Source organism: Micromesistius poutassou (genome assembly GCF_964030765.1).
Source record: "Micromesistius poutassou genome assembly, chromosome: 14".
Classification (NCBI taxonomy): domain Eukaryota; kingdom Metazoa; phylum Chordata; class Actinopteri; order Gadiformes; family Gadidae; genus Micromesistius; species Micromesistius poutassou.
In genome coordinates this window covers 3,597,849-3,620,508 of record NC_140284.1, presented here as the reverse complement: position 1 = coordinate 3,620,508, position 22,660 = coordinate 3,597,849, and the positions used below count along the sequence as shown (strand labels likewise).

At 50.5% G+C, this 22,660-nt stretch overlaps 1 protein-coding gene across 1 annotated transcript in view; it reads right to left on the bottom strand.

Moving 5' to 3' along the window:
- Positions 1-385: 385 nt before the first annotated feature.
- hdac4 (histone deacetylase 4) overlaps positions 386-22,660 on the bottom strand; it is a 107,210-nt gene continuing 84,935 nt past the window's right edge. Inside the window, exons 22-28 of the mRNA XM_084478535.1 lie at positions 21,407-21,526; positions 20,703-20,800; positions 13,885-14,003; positions 12,101-12,234; positions 2,438-2,522; positions 1,015-1,156; positions 386-577 (exon numbers count right to left, since the gene is read on the bottom strand). Coding sequence (XP_084334661.1) covers positions 523-577; positions 1,015-1,156; positions 2,438-2,522; positions 12,101-12,234; positions 13,885-14,003; positions 20,703-20,800; positions 21,407-21,526 — 753 coding nt within the window. The 3' untranslated portion in view covers positions 386-522. The remainder of the gene's footprint in view (positions 578-1,014; positions 1,157-2,437; positions 2,523-12,100; positions 12,235-13,884; positions 14,004-20,702; positions 20,801-21,406; positions 21,527-22,660) is intronic.

The following is a 22,660-nucleotide window of genomic DNA, read 5'->3' as shown; positions in this document are numbered from 1 at the left end:
CCGTCTTGTGATCCGTGCCTCGTTTCAGACCGCAGGCGGTTTAAAGTCCCGCTAGTGTTTCTTTTTATTTATTTTTTATCAAGTACTGGCATTCGAGGCACGACAGCGGCGGTGGCGGCTCGGTTTTCCAAACCTCGCGTTACCCGGGTCTTGAGAAGGCCTGGTGTAGCAGAGGGGCTCCGAGACTCAGGCCCTCCGTTAAAGATGACACAACGCGACACGCCACGCGCCCAGCGTCCACCCCCACCCCCCCCCCACCCCACCCTGTGGACAGCCAATCACCAGTGTTCTGCTTCAGCGCCCCCAAATCCCCCCCCCCCCCCGTTTCTTATATGAAACAGAGACCCGGCCCCCCCCCCCCCCCCCTCCGTTCCGTGTTAGGACCCCCCCCGCCACGTTAAGATAGCAACAGGTGAGACACCTTGGGGGGGGGTGGTGGGGTGGGGGGTGGTGGGCGGGGGTTTTAAACTGAAACAGCGGTTTTAGATTGGATGAGAACAATGTCCGAGAGGCGGGCCGGGCTTATGAGTGGTTGAAGGCCGGGTCCACTTCCTCCTCCATCGGCTCCTCCTCAGTCCTGGGAGAACGATAACGACAACAAAAAGAAAAACATATTTGTTTATTCTATCCTATCTAAAAAGTACACCGAATCCAAATACGAATAAAAAAAGGTACAACTGCGTGTAACATTTGTACTAAAAGAAAAGCACGTGACAAAAAATGAAGCGACACACGGGGGGTTGGAACCACAGAGAGGGGCCGAGAGACGGAGACAGCCAGGGAGAGAGAGAGAGAGCGAGAGAGAGAGAAAGAAAGAAAGAGAGAGAGAGAGAGAGTGCGAAAGAGAGAGAGAGAGAGTGAGAGTGAGAGAGAGAGAGCGAGCGAGAGAGTGCGAGAGAGAGAGAGAGAGAGAGAGAGAGAGAGAGAGAGAGAGAGCGAGCGAGCGAGAGAGTGCGAGAGAGAGAGAGAGAGAGAGAGAGAGAGAGCGAGCGAGGGACATTCGAAGACACAGACCTTTTGCTGATGTGCTTGTTGGCGACGGACAGTAACGCCATGGCGGTGACCGTCTCCGTCTCTTCGCTGTCGGAGCGGAGCACCTCGCTCAGGGAGTAGCCCAGCGTGGACGCAGACCGCTGCAGAGAGTGCCAGTACTTGCCTTCGCACAGGAAACAGGAAATGATCAAGATGAGCGTCGTCTAAAATAGACACCGTTCGGTTTCGACGTTTGGGCCAACCGCAAGAGATGTTCATTAACATAATTAATACCGATATTAACATTTTTACTCCCAATAGCGGTACACGGACCCTTCTTTTTTTCATCGTACCACCAATAGTACCGTTTTTACTCCCAATAGCAGAAATATAACATTTTCATCATTCGTTCTCGTCTCAACTCATTTATGAAATACATTTATAATGCACAACTCAATGTATCTTGCTTAAAGGGTCAAATCGATTCCTTCCTGTGTTTATCCCAGCCCTAATATCATGTTATCCTTGGAAATGTTTTGTATCACAAAGTCATGAATGAATTCCCCCCAGCTGGAAACAAATGAGCAGAAGAGTGCATCTGCCCAACCGAATCCTAAACAACCCGGCCCGACTGTGTGGACCCGTGCCTGGAAAATGAGTGTGGAAAAAGTGTGTGGATCTCTGTTCGGCCTAATGTTCAGCTTCAACGGTCTCAAGCCTTTCTGAATGGGAGTTTTGGAATGTACACAACTGAAACTGTCTCCGGGTTGTAGCAGAAACAAACCGAACGATATTGACGCTGTATGGAGAAATAAGTAGAAAATAAGTGGTTTATATAAACGTGACGGATTAAGACGTGTACAGAGATGATACGTGCGTGTGTAAATGGTACAGTGGTTCAGGTCCAGAGTGGACTGGCGGCGTTATTAGCGAGGACTAGATCAGGTCTGAAATGGACTGGTGGAGGGCTGGTTCAGGTCTAAAGTGGACTGGTTCAGGTCTTCAGCAGTCTGGTTGACTGGTTTAGGTCGAGAGTGGATTAGCTCAGGTCTACAGGTCTAGAGTGGATTGGTTCAGGTGTACAGGTCTAGAGTGGATTGGTTCAGGTGTACAGGTCTAGAGTGGATTGGTTCAGGTGTACAGGTCTAGAGTGGATTGGTTCAGGTCTACAGGTCTAGAGGGGATTGGTTCAGGTGTACAGGTCTAGAGTGGATTGGTTCAGGTGTACAGGTCTAGAGTGGATTGGTTCAGGTGTACAGGTCTAGAGTGGATTGGTTCAGGTGTACAGGTCTAGAGGGGATTGGTTCAGGTCTACAGGTCTAGAGGGGATTGGTTCAGGTCTACAGGTCTAGAGGGGATTGGTTCAGGTCTACAGGTCTAGAGTGGACCGGTGGACTGGTTCAGGTGTACAGGTCTGAGGGAACGGGGCGGACCGGTTCAGGTTCTAGAGTGGACCACCACTCACCCTGGATCTCCAGGACATTCTCCATGGACTGGACCGCGTTGGCGTTGGGTCTCTGCTGCACCACCTCGTCGGGTAGTGGGTCCAGCTTTGGAGAAAGAGAGCGAAACCCCATAAAGAATAAGTCCCTCCGTCCATTGATCAATGTAGACGTTGCTCCATGCAGCCGTCCATACATAGACCTATAGTCATCCATCTATCCATTGTATCCATTCACCTTCACCGCTCCATTCATCCATCCATCCTCTTTAACCCTCAGAGGACTTAGGCCTACGCGTGGCTGCCTTGACCTTTCCTAAAGGCAGGAAAGCACCTCACACACACACAATGCATGCTTTGTACTCTCCCCAAGTCCGAAGACATAAACACTCATGTAAACACGTGGCTGTATAAACACAAGCTGTAAACACTTGGGTTCACACACAAACACGCACACTTGAGGACCAGCTTCATCCCACATTTCCCACTCGATCCGGACCCGATTCCTGGTCCTCTTGGCTCCCTGCACCCCATTCTTCACCCACCATCTCCTCTCTCCTCACCAGTCCCTCCCCCGCTCCTCTTTCCATCCCCCTCCCCCCCCCCCCCACTCATCCTCTCCAATGCACACCCTAATCACAGCCTCACTGGGATGATCCACAGGGCTAATAACCAGGGTGGGGAGGGACGAGCCAAGAGAGAAAACAATCTGGACTGGAGAGAGGGAGAGGGGGAGGGAGGGAGGGAGAGAAATAGAGAAGGGGAGTGGGGGGGGGGGGGGGAGACGAAGACAGAAAGAGAAAGAGAGAGAAAGGAACAGAGAAAGAGAGGTAGGAGAGCAGCACAGAGAGAGGTGGGGACGAGAGAGAGAGAGAGAGAGAGGGGGGAGGAGGAGAGAGGGGGGAGAAGGAGAGAGAGGGAGGGAGGAGAGAGAGGGGGGAGCAAGGAAGAAGGACGGAGTGGAAGTTCTCTTCTAATTAAAACAAATAGAAGGTGGGAGAGGCATGCTGGGCTGGGGGGAGAGGGAGAGGGCTGAAGGATACTTTAATCCTGCTGTGGCACGACACTCTGCATCATGCACACACACACACACACACAAGCTGACACGCAAACACGCCGTATGCGCACGCTCACGCACTCGATTCAGTTATTGAGTTGTAACGTTTTGTATTCTGCAGCGACTTGTTTCCTAAAAACCTAGTGAAAGCACCAATGTAGCAATGCACGCTAGCGGTAACGGCCGCCCCTGTGTGAACATGGAGGAAACCAAGAGCCAGAAACACAAGGGCCGACGTGACTCGGACAGAGGAGATAACGTGGACTTCATCGATCCCGGACAGGGAATGAGTGCAGAAGATAGCAGGATGAACTCTACTACCACAGAGACTTCAGGAAGCTGAAAGCACGGATCTCGATTTTTATATCTTATATCTATTATTTTATCCACAGCAAAAACGGGTTTAATACCTATTATCATTATTATAACAGTTATTGTTTCATTAGGAACCTCTTTAACTCACTCACTCTTCACTGAAAACCTGCCACGTCACATCACACACAGGTGTGTGTGTGCGTGCGCCCTCGTGCGCTTGTATGCGTGTGCGGGGCCTGTGTGTGTGTGTGTGTGTGTCTCTCTCACTCTCTCAAGAGATTCAAACCAGCAACCTGTCCGTCTCAGACCAACAGGGTGCCATCAGTTACATCTGACCTAAAGCCAAGCAGCCAGCCAAAGTCTCAGCCTTAACCCCAGCCAGCCAGGCAGGCAGCCAGGCAGGCAGCCAGGCCCGCAGTGTCCCCAGGATGCCTGGGAGCCCCGCCCCCCAAGCGCCGGGGTTGGATGAGGGAGGCTGTCGGTGTGATTGACAGGCGGGCCTCACGCTCATAAACTTTAATGGCTCTTGTCAGCAAACTCCAGGGACCCTGACTGGCAGGTACAAGCTCTGCATGTACACACAGTCACACACACACACACACACACACACACGCACGTGTGTGTGTGTGTGTGTACATCCACATGCACGCAAGCATGTGCACGCACGTGCACACACGCACGTGCACACACACACACACACACACACACACACACACACACACACACACACACACACACACACACACACACACACACACACACACACACACACACACACACACTAATTCCTTCCTTCACCGCACACAGCCTGTTTATTTTATTTCCTGGCCGTGTGTACGCGCGTGTGTGCGTGTGTGTGTGTGTGCGTGTGTGTGGAGCTCCACATCTCCACGGTGCAGGAGTGCTGAGTGCTCTTTTGTTCCAGACAGTGTCACTGCACCCACCGAAGCCTGGGAAAAAAATACTTTTTTTTTCGCGTGTGGCAGAGGCTTCAAACGCACACACACACACACACACACACACACACACACACGCAGGCCCACCGGCGGCCAAAATAACCACGACGGCGTGGAAAGCCGCGGAGCGCCGGGGTGTGAGGAAGAGGAGGGATCCCCCCCCCCCCCCCCCCCCGGCAAAACATTCTGAAAGGGAGGCAGAAAGCAAAACAGCGGAAAGGGAGAAGGAATTTCACTTGTTCAGCGGGAGGAGAGTCGACAAGGCGTCCATTGTTGACTGTTGACTGCGCTCCCGCCTACGTAGGCGGCCGAGGGGACCCGGGACGACTGATTATGTTATGCTAACTGGACAAGCTAACCGCGGCTATCGTGCGGATCAAGAGAACCTCTTTTGGATGGGGCAGAGGGGAGGTTTGCCTTGTAAGGTTTTTCTTTTTCCTTGGAAGCAGTGGCGGCGGCGGCGGTGGTGGTGGTGGGGGTAGTCCTGGTGGGCGGGTAGGGGTGGTGGTGGTGGTGGTGGTGATGGAGGTGGGTGGTGGTGCTGGTAGAGGAGGTGGGGTGGTGGTAGGTGGGTAGTGATGGTGGTGGTGGAGTGGGGGGGGGTAGTAGTGGTGGTGGTGGAGTTGGGGGGGTGGTAGTGGTGGTGGTGGTGGCGCTGGTGCTGGTAGATGAGGTGGGTGGTGGAAGGTGGTTAGTGATGGTGGTGGTGGTGGTGAAGGTAGGTGGTGATAGCGGTGGTGGTGATAGCGGTGGTGGGTGGTGGTGTTAGCGGTGGTGGTGATAGCGGTGGTGGGTGGTGGTGATAGCGGTGGGTGGTGGTGGTGGTGATAGTGGTGGTGGGTGGTGGTGATAGCGGTGGTGGGTGGTGGTGATAGCGGTGGTGGGTGGTGGTGATGATAGCGGTGGTGGGTGGTGGTGATAGCGGTGGGTGGTGGTGGTGGTGATAGTGGTGGTGGGTGGTGGTGATAGCGGTGGTGGGTGGTGGTGATAGCGGTGGTGGGTGGTGGTGATGATAGCGGTGGTGGGTGGTGGTGATAGCGGTGGGTGGTGGTGGTGGTGATAGCGGTGGTGGGTGGTGGTGGTGATAGCGGTGGTGGGTGGTGGTGGTGATAGCGGTGGTGGGTGGTGGTGATAGCGGTGGGTGGTGGTGGTGGTGATAGTGGTGGTGGGTGGTGGTGATAGCGGTGGTGGGTGGTGGTGATGATAGCGGTGGTGGGTGGTGGTGGTGATAGTGGTGGTGGGTGGTGGTGTAGGGATAACGCCAGGCTAGAGGAGGGGGGGGGAAACGGAGTGTGGCGATTGTAGCTGCAGTGTAAACACACCTAATAACCTCATTGACAGATGGCAACAATTAGCATATTAGCCCGTTGTTTATCGAATCATTTCGGCTTGGAAAAACATCTGCTAGCACGCATTCATCAATTAGTCTCTGGTTCAGAGTTGACTGGCGTTGCCGGAGCATCATTCATGAGCTGTTTAACGGGAGAGGCTCTGCGATTACGCACGGCCCGAGCTGGGGGGGGAGCGAGTGAGAGCCTGTAAAGTCCATTCACAAACTTTTATCCCCCTCTCCCCGCCGTTAATCTGAGCCGCCTTCAAAGGCAACCCGAGGCTCATTATAGCCCAGCTCATCTCGCCCTGCCAATAAAAGCACAGGGATATATTTCTCACACTAAAGCCAGCCGTAAAAAAAAAACGCTGGACAGCCCGGTCTGGGGGTCGGGCAGGAGGGTAGTGGTCCCGTAAAGACACGTAGGGGATGCTTTGGCCAGGGATTAGAGGCCGATTCATTCCGCCAAGCTTGGCGGTTTGCGTGTGCCGTTGATGCTGACGTAATAAGCGGTTAGTCCGAAAGAGCTAATGTTTCCACTATTGATATTTGATAAAACCACCCGGAACAACCGACATTCAAGGTTTACTCTGTGTTGATTAGCGTGACAAAAAACAAAGTGGGGTTTCTTATTGAAGAAGTCGGTGTGTACTTTGAGACCCGGTGACTGTGGACCTCAGGCCTCTCCCCTGTGACTGGCTCCCCTGAGCAGGTGGACACGCACGCCGATTAATACGTTGGCACGCACGCAGAAACCGCCACCTGAAGGATAGCAGGGCGGCACCTGCTGGAGGCCAGCAGCCCTCGAATGTCCGGTCCAGTGAGGTGGTGCGTTCTACAGGTTCCAGAAGGTTCCAGACAATACGAAACCCTCGGGCCATTGGAAGCTGCGTCAACAAAGGGCCAGCTGACCGACGCACACAGCTGTGTTCCCCTGCTCATCTTCGCCCTCCACACACACACACACACTTTCTGATATTAATATTGCACCGCGCAGACGTCCAAACCCAGAAAAACCAACAAAGAACACCCACCCATCTCGTTTCCCTGCATACCAACAGGAAAAACCGCTCCCAGACAAAAGGGTTTTTCCATGAGTCTGCATTCCAACTCCATTACGGAGGCCTTCATCAGGATTAGGATAAATGCGCTTGCATTCGGCCAGTGATCCAGGCCACTCTCCATTTAAATCCGACAATCAGGAAAACCAAGCCAAAGTCTCGGTCTTCAATATGAGTTATAAGAGCAGCCACACACACACCCCTTCATGTCTGATCTGTGAACACACGCCAAGAGGTCTTCAGAACTGTCTTCAAACAAAGATCTACCACACGTTTCTCGCCAAAGGAACCAAAGAAAGGAACCATCCTGAGTCGTGAGAACGAAGAGGGTTCTTCTTTGCCAATCAGCAGCATCAACATTAGGCCTGCTTGCCACTTAATCACAGTCAATGGCTGTTAATGAGCCATTCTCTACAGCCCCGGCATCACAACTGCCCTCGCAATCTGAGTTTTTATTAAGCCCTCCAGAATGAAACGAGAAACTTCATTACTATGGCTCTAAAAACATCATTATTATTTGGTACTTTCTTTTGGTTGCTCCACAGTTTTGCTCCTTCACTGGATTTGAAGATCCCATCTGATTAAGTCCACTGTAGTTGGAACTATGTGGAAGAGATTCTTCTTAATTTGCCATTTACTATTTAGCCATGTAGCAGGCACTTAAATAAAAAGTGAATCCAGATACAGGTCTTTAAGGAACAGATTAAGGCATTTAGCTCAAGGAAGCCCACAGGTAGTTTCGGGATTGAGTTCAGTCGCTTTCTGCTCGAAGTAGAACCCACTAAACACTATACTATCCCACTCTCACTATCCTCTCAAAAGGTAATGGTCCCCAATAAAACTTCAGCGGGGCAACGTTTGCTCCAAACACAAACACCTAAACACCTTCCAACACTTTAGTGTTCGTTTAACCTGCTTCCACAGACGTGATCGCGGCTCCCTCCGCCACAACAGAGTCCTCCCTCCTCTTTTGACTTCAAGCGATTCCTTCGTGATTCCTTTGATTATTCGATCCCCGGGCCGGTGGGTGACCCCGTTCCCAGCCCGGCGTGAGAGTAACCACTCTCAGATGTGGGCCGGCGACCCTCTCCCCGGGCACTGGCCGGTGGGAGCCGAGTACCCCGGGTCACGCGAGGGAGTCTCCGTCTTGCACCTCCTACCTGCTTCTATAATTCTCAGCTCCCTGTGGCACTCTACCGCTGACCCCTTCCAGACTCCTGCTGGAGCCGGGGCTGGGACTCTGCAGGCGCTGGAAACCTGAGAGCAAGAGGCCCCCTCCGTATACCCCCCCCCCCGCCCCTAACCCCACCACCACCACCACCACCACCGCTCCACCCAACCTCTAAGCTACCCTGTGACTTTACCTCACCCCTGCTTCCTGTGTGGGGCTCCGTCCCCCTGCATGGCGGAAAAACACACCGCAACTCCTTTTTTTTCTTCCTTCAGTTTTTGTTCACACTCAAAGAATCGTCTAAGGGGCTATTCAATGGGGTTTTGTGTCTTTGTGGACGTGAAGACAGTGAAGACTAACAGGAAAATAGGAGCGCAGGAACACGCAGGACACGTAGCAGGTCGGAATCAAACCTGGATCTCTGGCAAGTCCTATCGCCTATAAGGTTAACAAACTAGCAGGTCCAGCCACCGGGAACGCCGTATGTATTTGTTGTTTTCTATATTGTTTATAGTGAGAACGGCTCCACTTAGGAGGTAATGTTGATGTCTGCATATTAAGGCCTAGCGGATTGAGACATATTCCTAAATGAGCCGTAATAGCTAGGAAACAAAGCTGCCATGATGCTTTGTGGTTTCGCTTGACGTAGTACGTCAGATTACAGCTTTTGAGTGGTCGCTTAGAGCCGCCACACACACACAACGCGTCCTCACATGGAACGGGATGTGACCTCATCCCTCCTTCACGCCGCTGTCCTTTCAGCGGCTGCCTGGGACTCCTCATCCCGTCTGTGTCAACACCCGACGTCCTGGCGGACGGTCCGCCGCAGGGCCGCGCGTTACCCCCGGCGGTCGTCACCGCTCGTCCTTGAGTCACTCGCAGGGTGGGCGCCGAGCAGGTAAACAGATTCAGGGGGAATGGATTAGCCAAGTCAGTGTGCCTGTGTTTCCTCTCCAAGGCAAACAGCCCCATTACGGCTCAGGGGCTGTTTGCTCGCCTGGCGGGTTCCCCTGACAAGCTTTGCCACCCAGCGTCCCGGCGTCGCCCCCTGCAGCGTCTCACGACGGACCGCTGAAACCGGTCAGGACCTCGTCCTCGAGGTTCAATCCAAACCACAAGATAAAACTCCTTCCTGTTACCTTATGGTCCTTTTGTTGTCGATAATCCCGTTCCGTTAGCACCCATTCCCAAGAAGCTGCAAGGCCTGGTTGAGGAGAGTTTCCATTACTGGTTTATTTGACCGGTCATTGAGCGTCTCCATTGGCTGTCGGTACGATGCACACATGCAGCATGGACAGACGGACCGTCGACCAGCAGATTGTTCTTTGGCGCGGAGAGTGAACGCTCGTGTTCTGCAGCGCTACAAGTTTTTACGAACAATGTTATTGAGTTAATTACACCGGAGTCGGAAAACCCCTCTTCCTCTTAAAACGGCTTCTCTAATCAGTCCCGTCCGCACCACCGTTCTGTTCTCCTCCCCTGTCCGAATGTCAGAACATTTCCAAACAGATGTCAACATTTTCTTCTCTAATGTTCTGTGCACTCGTATAACAAAAAAGATTTTTTTACAGGTTTTCCGTTTTTAACGTGCTCCTTGGATCGGCCGAGTGGGTCGTCACGGCGACTAACCTTTATGAGTGCGATCTGCCATTGTGTTGTTGTGTTTGTCTTGCACCTCTTCCAAGACCCACATGGACCTGGGCCACGCGTGGTTGGTTTTACGAGGGCCATCGATGGGATTTTACGAGCCGGTCTGTCTCGAAGATGGTTGGAACAACAGATCGGGGCAGGGCAACCAAGTTCACCTTTCAGCGGGTTATGGGTAATCATCTTTGTAGGACTTTATTATTCGTAGAAAAAGCATATCTGAACGTAGCTGTGCATTTCTCCATTGTGGTTTATTATTTTATTTTATTATTATTATTATTAATATATGATATTGTATTCTATGAATTATATTATTATTTTCTATTATGTCCCAACATCCCTGTGTTCATATTTATGCCATTTAATCAAGAGCTCTTTCGGCTTTTAAAAAAAAAAACATAAAATCCCATTTATGCGTCCACAAATCAAAAACACAGACTTAAAAGCCATCACTCTTGGGGCATGCTACACAAACACTGTGTCCTCACAACACGGTAACCTTCCAGTAATAGACTGCGGTGGACGGTCACGGGGAGCCCGACGTTTAAACTAAACTAAGTGCCCATATGAAATCGTTATTACCACGCTCAAGGCTCCCTTCTGCAGGGAGAAACCGTCTGAGCAGGTTATCCCTGGCTAATTACGACAAACACTGGAAGGGTGCGCTTGTGGCTAGGTCTGCAGCAACACTTAGACCGGCCACTTTAGGTCTAACAGATAAACACTGCGTTCAGCGTATTACGGCCTATGGGGCTGGATATTCAATCATTATTTGCGCACCTTTTTTTAGCTACTGACCAATGGCGTTTGGTGGCTTTGAGGTTAGGCCTGGGTGCCAACTTAACCGGCATATTGCATTCACAGCCTTCTTAGTACGAATAAAATAATGATCAACTCAAAAGTAGATTAAAAAAAACTATATTTCTTCGGCGACATCGCAGCGATTCATCATTCATATCTGTACAAAGAGCTGGCTAGCGCTCTTAGCGCTACTTGGAAATGGAAGTAGCTCGATTAGACTTAGAGCGATGATATGTACATGTTTGAGTCTTAATTTGTGTAGCATGGGAGTAGGGGATTCAATTAATGTCACAGCATGGTAAGACTTTATACGTTGCCAATGGGACAAGATGACGTCTCAACCTTCCGCGGACTAAAGCATCAAACCCAGGAACGCACTCACTTTATTCAGCTACAAAGCAGAACTAACATTTCACATCCCTAACCCTCCTCTTTCAATTCTATTTTTCCTTGCCCAGTCCTTGAAGTACAGTAGTCCCCTAACCAATAACGTCTTGTGTTATCTTGGAGCGGTAATCTAGAGGGTGAGGGTGCTAGCGGCGGAGAGGCCTTCCAAGAAAGCACTCGGCCGTCCATTAGCCAGCAGAACAGAGTGGGCGACTTGGAGAGGCACTGACGCTGCTGCTGGGAGCCATGACGCACGCACGCACGCACGCACGCACACGCACACACACACACACACACACACACACACACACACCTTTCTGGGTTGCTGGGATTATCGAGTACAGAATAGAAGGATTGCACTCTCTGTCTCCTGTAATCAACTCCTCACAACAGAGCCAGAAAAGCTCCCTCTGTCCATCTCTACCTCCCTCCTACTAATCAAACCACCATTCATTCATCTTTACAGCTATCCATTCATCCATCCATCAATCAATTCATCTGCCTCTCCATTTATCAATTACCCTGGTAACCGGACGAATCTGCGAGCTAATATTGTATTTGCTCTCGCACGCGTCTGGCCCCCCTCCTGCTCAGACAGATTCGGGTCGGGCCAATCACAACCCTGTATCTAACACGGGACGGCGTTGACATGACGGCTGTACAGAGGAGCGCCCTATGGGAGCATCGTTGAGGCATTGTCATCAACAACCAACATGGCAACACGCCGATTGGAAACACGTCAATAGCACCCCACGGAAATCGGAAAATGAACCGAGAGGGTTCCAGGCTAATGCGCATTCGGTCCGTCCTTCAAATGAACTGACCAACTGACCATACACCCATGGCTCCCTCCCTCAGCCCCACCAACCAGTCATCCATCCGACCATCCATCCTTCCCTCCATCGCCCCATCCCACTTCCCCCCCACCCCCCAACCCCCCCATCCCCCATCCCGTCTCTTACCTCATTGCCGAGCAGAGCGGAGACGCAGGCTTCGGAGGCGTCGCAGATGGCGGTGAGGTCGTGACCCCCCTCCAGCGCCAGCACCACCCTCCCCCCAGCCAGGCCCATCAGCTGCCGGGTCAGGTAGCCGAAGCCTGCACACACCGGAAGTGACGTCACTGAGACACGGGCCAATAGAGAAAGGGGGAAAGCCAGAGACCGAGCTCATGCTTTTAGGTCCCTACACATTTGGATGTTGACCAAAGGAAAGGGCAGGAGGGAGAGGTTTTAGAGTGCATACAACAAAGGATTATTGAATCATAGGATCAATAGAGATTGAGACAGAGAGACCGAGGCAGAGTGAGCGAGAGGCCACATCAGAGATTCGCTGGGTTGAAATCGAGCCACAATATAAGGCAGGTTTAATCACAATAAATGTGGCTTTGGCTGTACAATTTACTTTGATCGCTTTCCCTCTATAACCCTCTTCCAGGAAGATTTGGAATTTGTCTGTAGTGTGTAATATATCTAGTTTATATATCGTATATTTAATACGGATTCAACCAACAGTTTCATCCCTCAACCCCGCTTTCCCCTCAGTGTCCAAGCCCCTGCTTAGCCCTGCAAACCTAGCCACGTGAGCCCGTCCAGAAGTCGTTTTAGTACCAAGTAATGGCAAGATTTGCGTTTTGCAATGAATACCAGCAGCCATTGAGTCCCACGTATGGGCGAGCCCTTACATTGTTAAAAAAAAAAACTTGAGTCAATCCGATTAAATATCCAAGTGACATTCTTGCTCTCTTAGTTTTTGCCGAATCCGGTTGGAAGTAAAACAAAACCATATTCTCATCCGAGAAATGCCTTCCCTGCGTATTTCTGTTCATCTTTTCACACCGTTATTTAATTGAATACGTTTAGAATTGTCCGTCAATTGCTACACTTTCCTTGGGCACTGCAATTGAACTTGCTGGTTGGTCAGGAACTGATTCCCCGAGCCCTGATTAATCCTATCAATTCAAATGTTTTGAGAGAGGCTTTCAACCGGTGAGAGGCCAGAATGACCTGCAGTCAGGAGGAGAGAGAAGGAGGATGTGAACTTGTGGTCTCACTAGGCTACGGCTGTATCATCTCTCCCTAAGACCCATGGCAACCTCTATAGGGGTCCACGATGGTTCAGATTACAGCTAAAACACTTTGATTAATCTTTTGACAGAAAATATATCAAATCCAATTAGATAATCGCTAATTCATTTAAGTAAATCAAGTACAAAATAACAAACATTTGCTGCTAAATATTGCAGTTCAATTTGATTATTTGGTTCATGGGTCATTATAAAAGGAATAGTTTTGTTTTCCTTGGCTGCTTGTCAGATAAAGCAAGCACATTTAAGACATCACTTTGGCCTCTGGTAACATTTTATAGACTAAATGATTAATGGGAAAAATAAACAGGGCTTATCAAAACAAATCCTATCAAAACATTGACCCTGCCTCAGAACGTGAGAGACTCATGAAGTAATTAGAGGAAGTAACAGGATCAGACTTCCAACAAAACTTTCGGTCATCTCATCCCAAAATAAACTATTAACAACGTCTACACACGGCCCGCTTCACGCCCGCGTGGTTATCCATCCGGCGACCCCACCGTGACCCGGGTCACATGCCGTCATCCCCGTTCTCCTTACCCTCTTATTTCTGCTCGGTTTAAACCCGCGGTGGAGCTCGTCGCGACACGGCGCTTTTTAATTACGACGTGCGATCACAGATGGGTGGGTGTGAAGCCGGGGGGGGGGGGGGGGGCTTACATTTGGCGGTGAGCCTGTAGCCTCCCAGCGGAGGAGCGTGGCCCTCCACGGCGTCGAAGCCCGAGGACACCAGCACCACGTCGGGGGCGAACTCATTGGCGATGGGCATCACCACCGTCCTGGAGGAACACAACGACAACAACAGAGCGTCTTCATACGGCGTATGACCTCAATAATACATCATAATAATAGTATGATGTGTCGGTGGACGACTCCGTCCAATTTGACAACGGTTTACTACACCCTTCAATACTTCATCAACCGGATTCACCCAAAGGTTTGACTTAATGAGTCCTTTTGGGGTGACGGGAGGCCAAAGTAGAACCAGGAGTGCTTGAATATACCTATTTGTCCTTTCATTTTCATGTTAATATACGCGTGCATTTGTGACTGTGAGTGTGTGTTTGTGTGCATGTACAGCTGTGTGTTTGTGTGTGCGCATACGTACGTGTGTGCGTGTGCGTGTGTGTGTGTGTGTGTGTGCGTGCGTGTGTGTGTGCGTGTGTTTCTGCAGGGAGGGCGGGACGCAGGATGTTTATTTTAACGCATTGGTCGATGAAGGAAGTGTTTTTTTTGCAATGTGTCACCAACACATCTCATCAGGGCTCGGATCCAACAAGTCACTGGAGCGGTTTGGATTTTCCAACGCTGACTCATTCTGTGGTTGCCTGCATTACCTCCGTACGTACGTACACACATAAAAGACCAAAAGCCATAAAAGACTAAGTGGCTACAGAACAGTATAGTGTCCTCTATATTACGCTGCTTGATTCTACCTCCTTGCCAGGATTTGTCATGACAGAAAACACTGCACTGTATAATAATAGCAACACTTCCTGGATGGCAGTCGGGTATCTGAGCAAGCCTCAGTCTTTCGGTTAAGAGTGATGGAGTTCCTCAGGGCACCGTTGCCAGCCCCCTGTACTTTGCTGACCTCAGGGGTACACCAGTGGTGTACGAGGCTGTGCGCAGGCAGCATGCCCTGAATCCCAAAGGCCTCTGTTTTCCCCATCTCATGCTTACCACCAAATTATGACCCTCCACTGGCCAGCCCTCCACCAACCACAACCCCACACACACGCACACACACACACACACAAACACACACAGACATACGTGTACAGCTGTTTGAGGGAGAGGCTGGAGGTAGTATAAGAGGACAGCCAGGATACTACCGCTAGGGAGTGCGTCACATCAGTATGATTTGGCCATGAGTCAGGAAGAAACATGATGAAGAGGATTACCGATGTTGTAAAGAGAAAAAAAACGAGAGAGAGAGAGATGCGTAAAACTTGATGAAGTAATGACAGAAACAAACAATTTAAATAGTACATTTTATAGAGACAATGGATGTTCACGTTATACGTACAGAGTGAGTAACAAGTATAACCGTCAAAGGTATTCCTTATAGAATCTGTATAACGCAGTATATTATACTATTGAGTGGTTAGGTTCCCCTGAGGTTCATGGCACGGCGCCAGTGACACAGGATTAATTTCTTTCATAACTATCCATATTTTGTGTCTCTCCCTTCTTTCGCTAGCTTTCTTATATCTGTGTAAACATAAACAAACCCAAACATTCTCAGGGACGGATTCGGAGTTTCAATGAAAGGCTCTCACAGACAGCTACGATATTAAAAGGAGAAATACACCGACCGCATCGAGTCAGAAGCGTGCTGCTTTCAGCTGCCTAGACACACATACACACACACACACACACACACACACACACACACACGCACGCACACACACAAACACGCACAGACATACATTGACACATACTCATACACACACACAGCCTTGGGCCATTAACATTGAGACCATAAAAGACCCCACAGCAAAAGGAGTAGCCCACAGGCACTCCTGCGGCCCACCACAGCCTGCTGAGAAGGACCCCGGACGCCAAGACTTCTGGAAGAACCACATGTTCTCCACAGTCTTCGAGAACAGAAGAACCACATGTTCTCCACACTCTTCTAGAACAGAAGAACCACATTTTTCCACACTCTTCTAGAACAGAAGAACCACATGTTCTCCACACTCTTCTAGAACAGAAGAACCACATGTTCTCCACACTCTTCTAGAACAGAAGAACCACATTTTTCCACACTCTTCTAGAACAGAAGAACCACATGTTCTCCACACTCTTCTAGAACAGAAGAACCACATGTTCTCCACACTCTTCTAGAACAGAAGAACCACATGTTCGCCACACTCTTCTAGAACAGAAGAACCACGTGTATTCCACACTCTTCTAGAACAGAAAAATCGACATGTTCTACACACACTTCTAGACCAGAAGAGCCACATTCCCTGCAGACTTCTACTCTCCTCAACATTTCTTCTCCACATTACTTCTCCTCTCCTCAACTCATCTCCTCTAGACTTGTGGAAGACAAGCTGTAAAACATAATAACCACAAGTCCTTCCTGAACTCGTCTAGAGGAACAGATCAATCATATGACCTCCACAAAACTCTAAAACGGCAGAACAACGACTTTTGTAGGAAAACAGAGGGATCGCATGTCCTGCTATGGATATCCTGTTGTAGCATACCTCTAGTATAGTCCTGGTCCTACAGTCCCAGTACAGGTCCCCCACAAAGCCCCCAATCTTGGGGATAACATCTGACATGTGACCGAATCGAAAGATTTCAGTGATCAGTGAGCTTACAGGCATGGGACCAAGGCAGCGTTTTTAAAGGCGTGTAATTGTGCATGAATCAGAGGCCGCGTATGCACGGATGGAAAAAGTATTTTTGTTAATGAAGGGTCTTGGGGGAGTTTACGACCACACCGTCGCTGCAGGACATCCTGAACACGCACCCCACTTGTTCTCCGGTTTATCGACTGGTTTTTCCCGTGAAAGAACACCCGAGAGGAGGTGTTGGTGTTCAGAGTCTACGTTTGTCGGCTTGTGTTTGGTTTCCTAGTAACAGGTGTGTTTGTATAAAACATGAAGGTCACCGATTATAAAACCAATAGGATCACTTGTGTGCTTTCATTTAAGTGGGTTTTCTGTGAATGTGTACCAGTCACCTTAATAGTAGGTTATTTTTTACACGTTTCCAGCACAAGCTTGTGGGCGGTCAACCATCTTGCCTCCAGGAGAGACACTTGGCTTGATCCGTTTCCTTATTTCTAACCTGGACAAATTAATCATTAATAATATCAGAATCAGAATATAGCTTTAATCAGCTTTATTGGCCAAGCATGCAGAAATGTACGGAATTTCCTCCGGTTTCTGTGCTTTACTTACATATAATAGACAAGAACGACAAGCTAAATTAATATAAAAATAAAGTCCTATGCTTGTGTAACCGTCCCGTGTTCATGCAGCTAAACCTGTGCACCTCGTGCACAAGAACCATCCTCAGGTACAAACAGGTACTGTTTGTACCTGCAGTCTCCCTTCAGCTCCTGGGGATTTAAACTGTGGTGAGAGGAATATCTGCAAGACACGTTGAATCAATAACCGATAGCTATAATCGACAATCAATAGCTCACTTCATCCAAATGGTAATATGGACGATACGACAAACTAAAATCAAAAGAAAAGGAACCTGTGCCGCAGGTTCGCCAAAACCAGAAAACAAACGGTTAACTCTTCTAGAGCTCTGAGGCTTTCCCTCTCCGTTCACAAAACACTAGAGGAGGGCGAGAGAGAGCGAGCCAAAGAGAGAGAAACACACACACACACACACACACACACACACACACACACACACACACACACACACACACACACACACACACACACACACACACACACACACACACACACACGCGCACACGCACACACACGCACACACACTTCAAAGCCCTGTCATCTGGCCATGAGGAGAGCTGGTTTGAGTTAAATTTAATTCTCCCTCTCTCTCTTCTTTCCAAGTTCATGGCAAAGGAGAGAAGAGAGGGGAGGGGTGTGAGAGTGGGAGAGAGAGACACAGACACAGAGCGGAGAGAGAGAGAGGGTGAGTGAGAGCGAGAGACACGATGCTTCTGGTTTTCATTAGGGCCAATTTTCTTATCTTTTTTCTCTCGGTGCTTTCTAGAGAATCACGCCTGATTCCCTGTGGATGCAACGTGGCGCAGAGGATGTAGAGAGAGGGGGGAGAAAGAGACGGAAAGGGGGGGAGGGAGAGAGAGAGAGGGAGAAAAAGAGGAGAGAGGGAGAAATGGAGAGGGAGAGAGAGAAAGACATAGGAGAAATCATGCACCGTGTTGTGTTCGACGCTGTCGTATTTGCAGCCGTTCCAGTGAGTGTGATTGTGTGCAGCTTTTCTTCTGTGCCTGCACCCGACTTGCAAGCATGACTATCACAGGTCACCCGTCTGTGTGAGTGTGTGTCTGTATAAGAGCACAGTATAATACTCCAGTCCATAATACACTTCAATATCAACTCAAGTGGTCCCCTGCCAGTAACCTAGCAACAGTGTATCAGGTGATCATCAACATCTTTAAATACAACCCATCGGAGGAAGATATCACAACCAAAAAACGAGTAGAACAACAATAAAACATTATGTCAAAATGTAGTGGATGCCAACTATAGTGCATGTCTTGCGCACGCGCACACACACACACACACACACACACACACACACACACACACACACACACACACACACACACACACACACACACACACACACACACACACACTATTACTTTGGGATTAGTGGGCCTATTTCGTGAGCCAATAACCCTGGGCCTCTCATTTGCCTGTCTGTTGGATCAAGCGTTGAGTTACTATACTCAGCCAGTCAAACAGACACAAACATCAACGCAGATTAAAGGATGGACCTTTGAACCGAAGGCAGAAGCAACAGACAAAACAGCCCCCACTTCAGCCCATAGTCACCCAAGCAGAACAGTGGCTTTCTAAACATGTTGACCTGAATTCAGATATTGTGATATGCGCTTAGCTTAAAATCCTGTTGTCTACATTAAAAACGATAGTTCTGGACACTAGCTCATAACATCAATGTGTAGACAAATAGATGAATAATCACTTCAATAAAATAATTCCATACAGGGTGCCCCAATAAACACATGTTTGGGCCAGTGAGCTAGCCAGCTTTAAGTGAGATATACCAAATTGAATGTATAGTTTACAATAGTATTGTATGTGTACGTCTGCGCCATCAGGGAGACATAAAGGTGTGACGGTGGGATGGGCTGACGGAGCGAGAGACAGGAAGAGGACAGGAAGACACTGGAAAAAAGGATTAAGAAGGAGCGAGATAAGTGAGGAGAGAGGGCAAGAGAGAGAGAGAGAGAGAGAGAGAGAGACCGAAAGGGAGAGACAGAGAGGGAGAGATGAAGGGGAATCGGGAGAGAGGGAACGAGAGAGACGAGAGAGGCAAGAGATAAAGAGGTGGAGCGAGAGAGAGAGAGACAGGTAGAGAAAGAGAGAGAGACAGACAGAGAGACAGAGCAGGCCACAGAGAGGCCTGGGGCGCATTAGCCGGGCAGGGTAGCGCGTCTCGCCGGGCTAGCGTGCGGACGGCGGGGTTAGCGCTGCGCCGTCCTGAGGATTCAGAGCGTCTGGAGCCGGCGGGCGGACGGACGGACGGACGGACGCACATACATCACCGCCGTCTTCAAAGGGCTGCTCTCCAGACGATGACGTGCACGCGAGTGTGTGTGTGTGTGAGTGTGTGTGTGTGTGTGTGTGTCAGCTGATATATGTGCACATCAGCAGCGTGTCTGTTTTACTGGGCTGTGGCTGACATGCCCTGACCTCAGCGGCCGCGCGTTACGCCCGTCCTCCTCCTCCCCAACCCTTTTTTTTACGAGCCCGTGACTCGACCCGATTTTGAAAAGGTACGAATGTTTGCGTGACCCCCGACTTCTTGCGTTGTTGTGAATCGGCCTCGTTTTAACACCATCGACATGTTGCCCTTTGATAGCGACGCCCCGGTGAACTTACGCACATCGCCACACACACACCACAAGTTATTAGTAGTAGTTTGTGCTCATGGCTGTGCATTGTGCAGTCGTTCTGTTTGGGATGTATATGACCTTCATGAGACCTTTCTAAACTGTTTACAATCTTTTCAAAAAGCACCATTGATTATCTGTAGCTCATGAGTCAGCAATGCCTCTCTAACCCATCTGTCCACCAGGCGACATGACCCCCGAGGATGGGGGAAATCGCTGGGTGAGCCTGCGAGAACGCGTTAGCTTCAAGTTAGCCTTCGCCGGCTACAGGTGTGCATACAGCATTGTGTGCAGGATATAAATAGCCCCAGGGCCTGCAGCAGGATGACTAACAGATCCCAGACCTGGCATCGGGGGATGAGCTAACCAGGCCCAGCTGGCCCCGCTTGTCTACTGTACTGCTGCAAATCACCAACATGCTGGCCAACGCTAGGCAGAGACATGGGGAATACATCACACGTCGCACATCACAGTGAGCACTTGCTCTTTGAATTCCTCGTTTATAGCACTGCTGGAGCTGTGAGGTGCTCTAACTGCTAACATTTAGCCACACTCCCACACAGAAAGATAGATGTTACCGCGCGATGCATCATGGCTGCGTGCGATTTTGAATGTCACCGTGGTAACCTGGTGATGCATGACCAGTCACCGGTTGTCATCAACCACTCTTTGGCGTTTGAGGGGGGGGGGAGGGGGGGGAGGGGTGATGATGTGGAGGGAAGTGGTTGCGGGTGAGACAGGTAGGGGGTAGGGGATGAAAGGAGGGGGAGACGGGCAGGAAGGGAGGTAGTGGGAGAGACAGGTAGGGGGTAGGGGTTGAAAGGAGGGGGAGACAGGCAGGGGGGAGAGACGGGTGGGGGAGGGGTCTCACCTGAAGGCAGCCAGGTAGTCAGCGTCTCCCATGGGAGGTTCCAGTCCTCCAGTGAACGCCATGTTGACGTTGAAGCCAACCCCTGCTCCTGTGCCCACCTACCCCACACACACACACACACACACACACACACACACAATATAACTATCACTATGGGTGATGGGCAAGAAGCCTCACATACATTATTACACACGCATTGGTCCCTTAGACTCAAAATAATAGCAAAATAGGGTCCAGGTTGAAAACTCCCAGTTTTCCTTGTACTAGAGAGTACCAGAGTACCAGAGTACCAGAGTACACAGAGACGGGTAGCTGAGAGGTTCTCAGGCCCTGCTGGGGAGCTCTCTGTATCCAACTCCAGCGGAGAAGCTTCACAGCGATGGCTGTCAGTTAGACAAAAACCTCATTTCTCAGTACACTTTGTTCTGTTTCCTTTCATGTGTGAGTGTGCTTGCATGCGTGGGTGTGTGTGTGTGTGTGTGTGTGTGTGTGTGTGTGTGTGTGTGTGTGTGTGTGCGTGCGTGTGTGCGTGTGTATGCGTGCATAGAGACTTGGCTTCTCCATCATCTTGGGTTTGGTTTTATTGTTATGCATCCTCCCGAGAGTTGAACCTTTGATGATTCTCTCAAGATATTCCCAACATTGAGACAGACAGACAGACAGACAGACAGACAGACGTTCCCGAGTTCCAATCCCGCCCTCACCTCGTCTGGCGCCCCGCTGCCGGGGAAGAAGTTCCCGTCGTCGTAGCGATGGAGGGACAGATAGAGGACGTTGGGGTCGCCGTAGAACGCCTGCTGGGTGCCGTTGCCATGGTGCACGTCCTAGACATGACGGGGGACGAGGGTTAAAAATCGGAAAAAGACCCGGAACGAGGACGCACGGACGGTCGGGCCGCCGCTGCTAAACGCCCCCCCCCCCCCCCCCGAGGCCTGACGCGGTGTTGAGCGACGGCTAGGACGCGGGTCGCTTGTGGCTTTCGCAGAGGAAACTCCGTACCTCGGAGCCAAGCTGCAAACACAAACACTGATTTACCCGTGCGGTTGAGGGGGGACGCGAGCCCATAATGCCGATGGTCCAACGACCGTATCGTTCATCAGCTCCCGGAGCAGCGCTCTGTAATTACCTCTCCCGGTCACTCCTCTTCCCTGAGACGCTCGCTGTAAACAGCCTAATGTGTATTTCACGCGAAGGCGGCGAGGGGAAAACGGAACGATAACTCAATCAAGAGCGTAAACCCATGCTGACAGCAGAACACAGATTTGAGGACGCTCAATGATGAAAAACAGACCGCCGCAGAGGATTACGCCGGCGGTTTTGACGGGTTCACAGGGATGGAACTGTATGTAACACAAGTTGAAATACAAGGGAAGGGCTACACGGTTCATTTTGAACGATTCAACCACCCCGGTCAGAACCTAATCCGGGCCACGGTGTCTGTATCCCAAGAATTCGGACAAACAACCGCCAGAAAAAGGTCGCCGAGGGCCCCGCGGGTGATATTGAGTGTCCCCCCCCTCCCCCCCCCCCCCGTGCCATGGCGTGACAAGCCAGGGGCCGCTGGCTTCCCATCATGCACCACTGTGACAGACGGACAGGAAATGAAAAGGCTCTTCAAAGGGATTTTCGGGGGGGGGGTGCGAGCGCGACCGGCCCGGGGGGGTGGGGGGGGGGGGGGGGGGGACAAACCTCCTCCCTGGTGCCCCGTTAAAGACACTGGTCCGGCTCGTTATAGAAACGAAAACACACCACTCTGTCTGCGCACCGTGACAAACGCGACAAACGGCCGAGCCGGACTGAGCCCGCCGTTTGACTTGCTTTTATTTGTTTAAAGGTCTGGGATTCAGCTCTGCTGCTACGGATGAATTTCTGTACATTTTCGGGGGTTTGGAGTAAACCCAAAGCCATGGCTCGACGCAGTCTTTTCGGCTGATAAATAAAAACCTATACCGTGGGAC